Genomic DNA, 11,326 nt, shown 5'->3' with positions numbered 1-11,326 from the left:
CTACATTAATCATTTTATGTAGATTATAACTTATGATGGCGTTACTTATTACAGTGACAAATCGATTTAACTCACAATAAATTCATTAATATTAACAGTAAGAAGCTGAAGTCATAACACAATACTAATATAACATAAAGACATGTAATAGAGTAGTTACGGGAAAATTACCCCCACTTCTTCTATTTTTTCTGACTTCTGCGACGTAAATCCCAGCGCAGCGTATTTGCCGGAGTTACCCTATAGAGGTATACGCCGTACTTATCAAAAACTTAATTTATTAAGTATTATTTACTATGTTTAAAATAAACGAATTATATCAGTAAAAACTTTGTACTGTCTACTACTATGAAAAAAATATTAGAAATCCGAAATATACTTATTTTTCGTGTTACAAAATGAACTTTTTGAAAAATGTTCATGCATTTTTGCCGTATATTCCATAGGGGTGGGATATACGGCTACCTATAGGCGAAGGAAGGGTATGTACGGCTCATGAAAAATTTACAAATAATGCATATAAATAAGACGTAAAATAACATAATAACTTATAAAATGCGTTTATAGTGTTTAATTAAGGAATAAAAATGATAAATATGTACAGTACTGGACAAAATAAAGTACGTACTCCAAACATTTTCACATTTATGTAAATAACTCGCCAGTCCTGGCAGATAGCATAATGATGAATGAGATAAAAGAAAGGTATTTTAATCTACTCTTTGCAATAATGATTACAAAAATTTCAAAAACTATTCGAAATCCTTTAATAGTCAAGTCCGTTACATTTATTATCAAATTTATCATGGACAAAATAAAGTACGCAAGTGAAAAAAAAAGTGTAATAAAGACAAAGTTTATAGTTAATATTTTGTATGACCACCTTTTGCTCGTATGACGGCTTGCAAACGTCGAGGCATACTTTCGACAAGATTTTGGATGTGTTGCTGATCGATATTTTTCCATGCTTTCATCAATGCTTCCAACAACTTAATTTTATTCGTTACTTCCCCTTTATCAAGCTTCAGGTCCAAAATCGACCACAAATTTTCAATCGGATTCAGATCTGGCGATTGCGTTGGCCAATCGAGCAGTTTGATCCTAGAAGTACGAAAAAAAGCGGTAGTTTTACGAGCGGTATGTTTGGGATCGTTATCTTGTTGAAAAATGAAGTTGTTCTCGAGACCAACCTTTAGCAGAGACTCTTCTAAATTTTCATTGAGAATATCAATGTATACATCTGCTGTCATTATACCGTCGATTTTGACTAGATTTCCCAAACCAGACCACGCAAAACATCCCCACACTGTTATGCTGCCTCCTCCATGTTTGAGTGTTTTTTTGGATATTTTTATCGATAAGTTTTTCGCTAGGCTTTGACCAGACTCGTGGTCGCTGTTTATGACCGAAAAGTTCAAATTTGCTTTCGTCACTCCAAAGGACCTTTTTTCAGAAATCCACTGACTTGTTAACGTATTTTTCTGCAAATTCCAGACGTTTGATTTTATTGGCCTTCCGAATCAAAGGACGACGCACTGCAAAACTGTTTCTAAGTCCAACTTCTCGAAGTCTCCTCCGTACCGTTCGTTCGGAAATATTTAATTGTAGGTTTTCTCGAATAACACGATTAGTAACAGTTGAATTTTTCTTTACTTCCAGTATGATTCGATTGGATTTGTCTTTTTCTTCCGTCCACGTCTTGTCTTATCCGCTGTGTCAAGCTCCTGGAATTTTTTCCATATCTTTCGGACTGCGCCTTCACTTACATTGTACTTGCGACCAATTTTTCTATTAGAAAGCCTCTTCTGACAATCCTGAATTATCAGTTTTCGAATTTGCAAACAAATTTGCTTGGTTTCCATGTTCACTGATGAAGAATTCTTACTATACTCTATCTAGCAATATTATTAACTGACAAACCTGCTTTATTCATTTGTTTATATATCCTTCATTGTTATATTTATGTATCTTTCATCATCAACAACGCCAGTTGTTATTATTTTCATAAACAATGTTGTGCGTACTTTATTTTGTCCATGATAAATTTGATAATAAATCGGACTTGATTATTAAAGGATTTCGAATTGTTTTTGAAATTTTTGTAATCATTATTGCAAAGTAGACTAAAATATCTTTCTTTTATCTCATTCATCATTATGCTATCTACCAGGACTGGCGAGTTATTTACATAAATGTGAAAATGTTTGGAGTGCGTACTTTATTTTGTCCAGTACTGTATATGAAGTAATAGATAATAATTACAATCTTCCTACATATATGTATATCACAAATATTATGACATATGGTACATATTTCCTGTAATGCATTTAATGCACTGAATTCAATCTGCGCACTTTGTATGCTTTGCGGGCATCCCGACCGTTAAAAATGCCGTGTATCCCAAACAGGTGGGATATACAAGAAAACAAACTAAACAAAGAATACGAAAGCAAAGCACTTGTATCTTGTTATACAATATGCTTTATTATTCCTCTACATGTATGTATCACGAAATAACAACTAATGCTCGTTTCTACCAATGTAGATTAAATTTAATCTCGGTTCAACTTACTCTTCACCTTTTTCTTATTCTTGAAACTAGAAAAAGATGAAGAGTAAGTTGAATTAAGGTTAAACTACATTGGTAGAAATGGGCATAAGTCTTTTACACGCCCTACAGTAATCATTTTATGTAGATTATAATTTATGATGGCGCTACTTATTACAGTCGCAAATCGATTCAACTCACAATAATTTCATTAATATTAACAGTAAGAAGCTGAAACACAATACTTATATAACATAAAAGCATGTAACATAGTAGTTGCAAGAAAATTATTCCCACTCCTTCTATTTTTTCTGACTTCTGCGGCGTATATTTGCCAGAGTTACCCTATACGGTCTACAAGTTTCTCAATCTATTATCTTATTTTCGTCAGTTATCTCAAACGTAGTGCAAATTAACAATGACGCATTACGTTTGAGATAACTAATTTATCAGACAATAATTTAAAAAGAATGTATCACTGAGGAAAATTGTGAACCTACTGCAATTGTGTGGACTGAGAAACTTGTAGACTGTATGTATATAAAGTAGGGTATACAATATATCAATTGCCCACATCACTAATTGGCTAATTTAAAATAATACAATCTTATTGGTGAAGGTCAAAATTACTAGGAACAGGCCGATGTGAATAGCGTGTGCAATTGAACTGTGTGCAAGTGCGCTACTCCCTATAAAGTTTACTGCAAAAATCGGCCTCGATTTATTACGGCAAGTTCATACGATAATGAATTTTTGTTACATATTTTTCCAAATGATTGTAGTGGGAGATAAGTTCTATTACCGTCGACAATTTATGCTGGAAAATTTACAATGCTGAAGTTATATAGATAAATGTAACGTCTATTTTTAAAACAAGTAATAATCAGTCTATCTTTAATTTTAATCATGCAACCTCCTTGGATATATTTTTAATCCTGCCATCGAAAGAGAATACGAATTTACAAATACTTTTAATATTAATGACATCATAAACGTTTTATATTTAAATTATTCATTATGTAACCGATTTATGTTGCGACCCTTTTATACTTATTTTTATTTTTATTTTCAATTAGTTTAATTATTATTGTTTTACACTGAGGATGACCTGATGAAGGTTGAAACGTTTGTATGATTTAATATTTATATCTACTGATAAATATATATATATATATATTAAAGTTAGATTAATCATTAGCACGTAACAACTAACTTCGACTGATAGCTTTTCCTTTCTGGAAATTTTTATTTTTAAAAAGATCTTGAGTCCGAATATTATGATTATTCTTTATCTATTTAACACTATTATTAAATCATCTAACCTCCATGCTCAGTATAACACATTATTACAATCCATGCTATGCCTATGGCCCAAACTGTTCTATTTAATGCGACATAGATAGCACTAAGCAGAACGGATATTTGTCGTTTGTAAAGACCAAATAACACGGAAATGTTGCAAGCAGCACCAAGAGTCCAATATAAAATTACAGTTCTCTGAAATTTATATATTTTGTTTAAAATATTGTATATTAAATCAGGTCAACTGATATAGATCTTAACAATTTTCAGCGATTTCAGCGATTTATTTCCAAGATATTGAGAACAATTTAGATGTGGGTTAAATAATTCTTTTATACATTCATATAGTTTTCTATATTATATACTTGTGGTTTTCAGCTGTATTGAATTGTAAAGTGAGAAATGTCAGTGTCTTAATTTATAGATACTCAATCAGTATGCATACAGGGTGGAGAACAAGTACGGAAACCCTAAAAAATCTTGAAAAATGTTAGTTTTACAGAAAAGTATTGTATTTCAGGTAAAAGTTGTAACGTTTAAAAAGATCTATTTACTGATCTTATTAGTTTGTCCTTTGAAGGTTGTGCTTCCTATTTTCATTTTTAGTGTACGTATATATACATGATAATAAAAGGAACAACCTTCAAAAGTCCTGATTTTGAAAAATGTTATCATGGTCTTGAATAACATTTAAAAAGTTTTAACCATCAGTTGAAAAGTTCTCAAGATAAGCTATAAAATAATGCAATAAAAAATAGAAGGTTTCAATTCAAAAATTCAAAGTGACCTTGACTTGACTTTAGCGACGGCATGGATAGTCAAATTGATAAGGCTAATAAATAGATCTATCTAAATTCTACAATTTTTATCCGAAATGCTTTTCCGTAAAACTTATATTTTTCGAGATTTTTCAAGGTTTTTTTATTTTTTCCCTACCTTAATAAATAGTAATAAATAGTAAAACTTTAACTTTTTTTATAATGGTTACTAAAAATTATCGAGCAAATAAAAACCTGCACGCACATATATGTATATTAGACTGACAAGAAAAAAATATTTTTTCTAATTGGGGCCCCTCAAGCTCAAAAGCTTCCATTTCGTGACAAAAGAACACCCTTAAGGGCTATAAACAGGGTAAAATTTTGAAAAAAAAAATCGATTTTTTAATTTTGTAATATTTTGAAAGATTTACGTTCCGAGAATTCATATGCCAAGTTTTAAAGAGTTATTCGGAAAAGAGATACAGCAGTTTTCGTAGAGCAGTTTTTGTATAACGAAGCCCGGTGGAGCACGAGAGCGCAGGTATGTACATAAAAAATGATGTGATTCGGAAAATGAAATCTCAAAAATTATTTTTGACTATCGAAAACACGTTTGACTATCTAAATATTCTAAACATATATAACAACGCGGCACCAAACTTCGTTGGTAAAGAAGACACACGAGATGTCATCTGCAATATAAATTGGGAACTCATAAGATATATATTTTTACCACTCAAAATTCAAATGCCAGCTTAGCCCCGTCTCTCCTATTATTATTCATTTTTTGAAATGTTTTATAAACATTTTATATATATTTTACATAAAGCTTTATTCGAAATATTATTAAAAGATAGACTAAATCTCCTACCATAACTAGTTTTCTGATATCGTATGCATTACTGTAAATTTGATGGTACATACATAAAGGATTTTATAATTTGACGTTATCCGTTCTCGCCATGGACCGAAGAATTAATTTGCAACACAAATTTTATAATAATCTGGACATTAACGTACATTTTGACTTCCTACTGACACCGTACAAAAGCACTATATGACATTTGCTATTTTTATTTGTATGTGAGATGAGATCTTTTATATTTATATTTAACTAATGTAAAAATTCTTTGTTGAGGAGAGCTAAATTAAATCCGAAACGTATGACGTGCGTGCTTTATATTTCTCATAAGCGAAATAATAAAATGAATTAACTAATCATCCGGTATGCTCGTTTAAATCTATTGATCTTGTATTTGTTTTGTTTATTGCTTTGCATATATGAGCGTGTTAGGAATTTAACTTTTTAATACTTTGTCTGACAATTAATGATAAAACTCTCGCATAGCGGTAGAATGGACTTAAACTGAGTCGAAAAGTTCTCTACCATTTTACAATTTTCGCAATAGTTAACAAGATATTAATTATTAAAAATCGCTAAATATTGGTTTTCAGTAATTTTTTACTCAAATACTATCAACTTTACAGAAAAACAACAAGAGATAAAAATTGTTTATTTGCTTCTCATAAAGTTCTGAGAATTTCTTCAGAATTTTTTAATACCGCATTTTTTCATGTTGGTAAAAATAGTTGCCAATAAAAAAAAACACTACTAAAAAGTTGATAAAAAATTCTAAAAAAAATATTCGGCCATTGTTAGTAATTAATATCTTGTTAATTATTGCGAAAATTGCAAAATGGTACAAGACTTTTCGACTCAGTTTAGTCCGCTCTACCTGCTCACGAGCGTCGTCAAGTGAATTACGGGACACCCTGTATATATTGGTTTGAAAACTGGAAACAATCAATATAGTTTTGTTGCTAAAATATTGTTTATTAGCTTCACATTTCAAAAATACACATGAGAAAGTTATAAAATAGTCAAAAAAGTATTTGGAGATTCAGAAAACACACTCCGAAAGAGCCTTGGAATCTCTAGGAGATTTGCCTATTCGATTTACATACGCCAATTCTTATAGGACTCCTCGACGATTTCTTCTTACGAAAAGCATGTCTATCTCATGGCGATGCCGTATATGAAAATGACAGATCTTACTCGGTTTTTGCTGCCAATTTGCCGTCAAGTTATGTCAGCATGCTCTGTTCGGTATCTGCTCGTAATCTGCTGTCAGGTTATGCAGCAGACTCTGTTCGATTTCTGTCAATTTGCTGGCATAACATTTCAGCAGGCTTTGTCATATTTTTAACAGCAGTTTGCTGACAATGTCTGATAGTACAAATTCTATGTACAATTTGTTGCCTTTCTGCAATCAAAAATTGATAGCAGGCTCTGCTCAAAATCTGTCTCTACAGGCTTTGCTACCAGGGTAGTTAAATACAAACTACAAAGATGACGGAATCGTCCACGTCGTATGTTTCATTGTACAAAAAGTTAAAGTATACCACTTAGATTATATTCTTTATTTGGTTGGTACGGGATTTGACTTGGTGCCAATTGTTGATATCAAATCTTTTATACAAATGATACATATAATTAGATTTAAGTAACAATGATGGCACCACTTGTATCTTGTTTTTTAAATTGATAGAATTTAATTTGTTAGTTAAGATTAGGGGAAAGTGTGAGGAACTGTGCGCATCCTGATTTGGTACTTTTCCAATTGATGAAGACATCACTGTGGTGAAATTTTTACGTAGGAGGTCGTCCTCTTAAGATATAACTACAAAAGATACTACGTAAATACATTGCTACCCAGAGAAATATAAAAAAGTGAAATTACATCTTTTCTTGTTATTTTAACATTCAGAAAATAAGATGGTAAGTCCATATTTTTAATTTGTTTGTTTAAAGTTGCATACGTTATTAAAGTATATTATTATGTGCGTCTTTTGAGCTGTTACTTATTAAGTTTGGTTAAGAAATATTGAAGTAACCATATTTCATATCTAGTTAGATCGCGGCGGGCAAGCGTTTTGAAATGCGCACAATTATCCATCTTTCATGGACTATGTGACTAGCACTAATTTTTTCGTTTTTCCTTTGCATTGTTATTTTATTTTGACAAAGTCTATGTGCATTATTATTATATTAGTTTTGTATTTTTGCTTAATATATATAACATATATTTAATATATATTTATATTGCAATATTATATATATATTTTCTGATTTCTTTGTCAACATATTCCATAATTCATTCATTTCCTACGATTTTTGCTTTCCGCACAATTATCCAACCCATGCGCACAATTACCCGACGCGAGAGAAATTTTTTCGTTTTTCCGTTTTTTCCTTTTTGCTAAATACAACCTTATTCAATGAAAATCTGTTCAATATGAGGATACGTAATGGTAGAAAAATGTTTATAGTTTCTATTTCCATACTTATATCGCTTTGAACTTGGAAAACCATTCCAGGACAATAAATTTCCCTTAGGTGTGCACAATTCACCCACTTTCCTCTATATAGGTTTTAATTTTTAATTTCGTACATTAGTTTTTTTTTCGAAGATACAAATTACATTTATTTTCATCACATATCGCTACACATTCTCTAATCAATCTAAATCTAATTAAATTATTAAATCGAACACTGGGCATAAAAAGCAGGAATAAAATAATAACACTATTTTATTCGATGAAATCAGAAGACTATAAAAGATTTAACTTGGATTCAACAACGGTAAAAACAAATCTGAAACATGACTTATAAAAATTAATTTTATCTCTCGGCTCATTGCGACCACATAGATTATAAAAAATTGATGATTAATCCAATAAGAAGTCTAAATTTTTCGTGATTACGATAATAATCTATTTCTTTGTAACCACCAAATATAACAAATATAAGCCATAATTATAATTCTTTAAAACTAAAATTAATTCTACGCAATAGTTGATTTAAAAAAAAAATCATTAAATTAATTAAATTTATGCTTATTTTATAATAGATCTTGTCATTTCTCCCACATAATTCATGCAAATTGTACCTAGTTTATTTATAAGCTCTATTCAATTTTAATTATAATTATTACAATATTTCCATCGCAATCATGTATGCAAAATCTCGTGTTCCTTACATTTTTTTCCTATTACGAGATTGGGTGAACATTCGCATTAATAAGATATACGGTGATTCTGCCATTAAAAATAATGCATAGGCACAGAAATAAATAATCCCAATGTATCCTATGGTCATAGTGCTCTAAAAATGAAAATTGTGACAATAAGTATATTTATTTTGTCGAGGTTGAAGTTCTGATTGTTCGTGTACTTACCATGGACAGAATTTCTAAATGAGTAGATATTTCATGCAAACGAAGAGAATTTATGATAAAAGGATTTAAAAGGTAAGCGCAGTATGTAAGTCTACTAAAAGGAATCCAGACTTTGAATGTTAACAACTTCTTAACAATGCCTGTAATAAAGTCAAGCGTTTATATATATATATATATATGGATATAAATAAGAACAAAATTTTTCTTCTAATTTCTAACATTGCTCTGTTATGATTTATTATTATAAGTGTTTTTTATATGTTTTTTAGATTTTGTGATATGTTTTTTCAAATGATTGCAGTGAGGGATAAGTTCTATTACCATCGACAATTTATGCTGAAAAATTTACAATGCTCACATAAATGTAACGTCTATTTTTAAAACAACAAGTAATAATCAGTCTATCTTAATCATAATTTTAATCATGCAACCTCATTGGATATATTTTTAATCCTGCCATCGAAAGAGAATACGAATTTAGAAATACTTTTAATATTAATGACATCATAAATGTTTTATATTTAAATTATTCATTATGTAACCGATTTATGTTGCGACCCCTTTATACTTATTTTTATTTTTATTTTCAATTAGATTAATTATTATTGTTTTACACTGAGGATGACCTGATGAAGGTTGAAACGTTTGTATGATTTAATATTTATATCTACTGATAAATATATATATATATATATTAAAGATAGAATAATCATTAGCACGTAACAACTAACTTCGACTGATAGCTTTTCCTTTCTGGAAATTTTTATTTTTAAAAAGATCCTGAGTCCGAATATTATGATTATTCTTTATCTATTTAACACTATTATTAAATCATCTAACCTCCATGCTCAGTATAACACATTATTACAATCCATGCTATGCCTATGGCCCAAACTGTTCTATTTAATGCGACATAGATAGCACTAAGCAGAACGGATATTTGTCGTTTGTAAAGACCAAATAACACGGAAATGTTGCAAGCAGCACCAAGAGTCCAATATAAAATTACAGTTCTCTGAAATTTATATATTTTGTTTAAAATATTGTATATTAAATCAGATCAACTGATATAGATCTTAACAATTTTCAGCGATTTTAGCGATTTATTTCCAAGATATTGAGGACAATTTAGATGTGGGTTAAATAATTCTTTTATACATTCATATAGTTTTCTATATTATATACTTGTGGTTTTCAGCTGTATTGAATTGTAAAGTGAGAAATGTCAGTGTCTTAATTTATAGATAATCAATCAGTATGCATACAGGGTGGAGAACAAGTACGGAAACCCTAAAAAATCTTGAAAAATGTTAGTTTTACAGAAAAGTATTTCAGGTAAAAGTTGTAACGTTTAAAAAGATCTATTTACTGATCGTATTAGGTTGTCCTTTGAAGATTGTGCTTCCTATTTTCATTTTTAGTGTACGTATATATATACATGATAATAAAAGGAATAACCTTCAAAAGTCCTGATTTTGAAAAATGTTATCATGATCTTGAATAACATTTAAAAAGTGTTAACCATCAGTTGAAAAGTTCTCAAAATAAGCTATAAAATAATACAATAAATAATAGAAGGTTTCACTTAAAAAATTCAAGGTGACCTTGACCTGACTTTAGCGACGGCATGGATGGTCAAATTGATAAAGCTAATAAATAGGTCTATCTAAATTCTACAATTTTTATCCGAAATGCTCTTTTCGGTGAAACTTATATTTTTCGAGATTTTTCAAGGTTTTTATATTTTTTCCCTACCTTATATAAATAGTAAAACTAACTTTTTTTATAATGATTACTAAAAATTATCGAACAAATAAAAACCTGCACGCACATATATATTAGACTGACAAGAAAAAAATATTTTTTCTAATTGGCCTCTCAGTTCAAAAGCTTCCATTTCATGACAAAAAGACACCTTTAAGGGCTATAGACAGGGTAAAATCTAAAAAAAAAAATCAATTTTTTAATTTTGTAATATTTTGAAAGATATACGTATCGGGAATTCATATGCCAAGTTTTAAAGAGATATTCGGAAAATTGACAGAGATACAGCAGTTTTCGTAGAGCAGTTTTTGTATGACGAAGCCCGGTGGAGCACGAGAGCGCAGGTATAAGCGACGCGCCAACTCGATCTTCTCCGAATTGCATGAGGGACCGTTTGTCAGAGTGTCGAGAGGAGGAAAAATTTATTCAATTGTGATGAAAATAACAATGAAAGCTTCAATCAAGTTATTTGGAAAATCACACCTAAGTCATTGTTCAGCGGTACCTTCAAATTGCCGCCATTGTTGCTACAATATTATTTAACAGTGGTCATGTCGCACTTCTGGATGTATTGGAACTTTTACATATTCAAATTGACCAAGCAATGTATGTTTATTGTCATTATACAGGGTGTTTCCAAATTAAATGGCAAAACTTCGGGAGCGTGTAGAGGAGTAAAAAACTAAGAAAAAAAGTCCTATAGACATATGCTC

At 30.2% G+C, this 11,326-nt stretch overlaps 2 protein-coding genes across 2 annotated transcripts in view; both read right to left on the bottom strand.

The window, feature by feature from the left end:
- Positions 1–4,048, bottom strand: part of LOC108729566 (nose resistant to fluoxetine protein 6-like) — a 5,427-nt gene extending 1,379 nt beyond the window's left edge. Inside the window, exon 1 of the mRNA XM_018458738.1 lies at positions 3,871–4,048. Coding sequence (XP_018314240.1) covers positions 3,871–3,892 — 22 coding nt within the window. The 5' untranslated portion in view covers positions 3,893–4,048. The remainder of the gene's footprint in view (positions 1–3,870) is intronic.
- Positions 4,049–8,530: 4,482 nt separating this feature from the next.
- The window catches only part of LOC108729565 (nose resistant to fluoxetine protein 6-like), a gene marked incomplete at its 5' end in the record, with an annotated part of 10,396 nt that continues 7,600 nt past the window's right edge, over positions 8,531–11,326 (bottom strand). The window contains 3 exons of the mRNA XM_018458737.1: positions 8,531–8,776; positions 8,850–8,989; positions 9,690–9,864. Coding sequence (XP_018314239.1) covers positions 8,648–8,776; positions 8,850–8,989; positions 9,690–9,864 — 444 coding nt within the window. The remainder of the gene's footprint in view (positions 8,777–8,849; positions 8,990–9,689; positions 9,865–11,326) is intronic.

This window comes from Mycetomoellerius zeteki, unplaced genomic scaffold (assembly GCF_001594055.1).
Source record: "Mycetomoellerius zeteki isolate Tzet28-1 unplaced genomic scaffold, Tzet1.0 scaffold761, whole genome shotgun sequence".
Taxonomy (NCBI): Eukaryota; Metazoa; Arthropoda; class Insecta; order Hymenoptera; family Formicidae; genus Mycetomoellerius; species Mycetomoellerius zeteki.
Note: the sequence above shows the minus strand (reverse complement) of the source record. Positions and strands in the feature narration are given on the sequence as shown.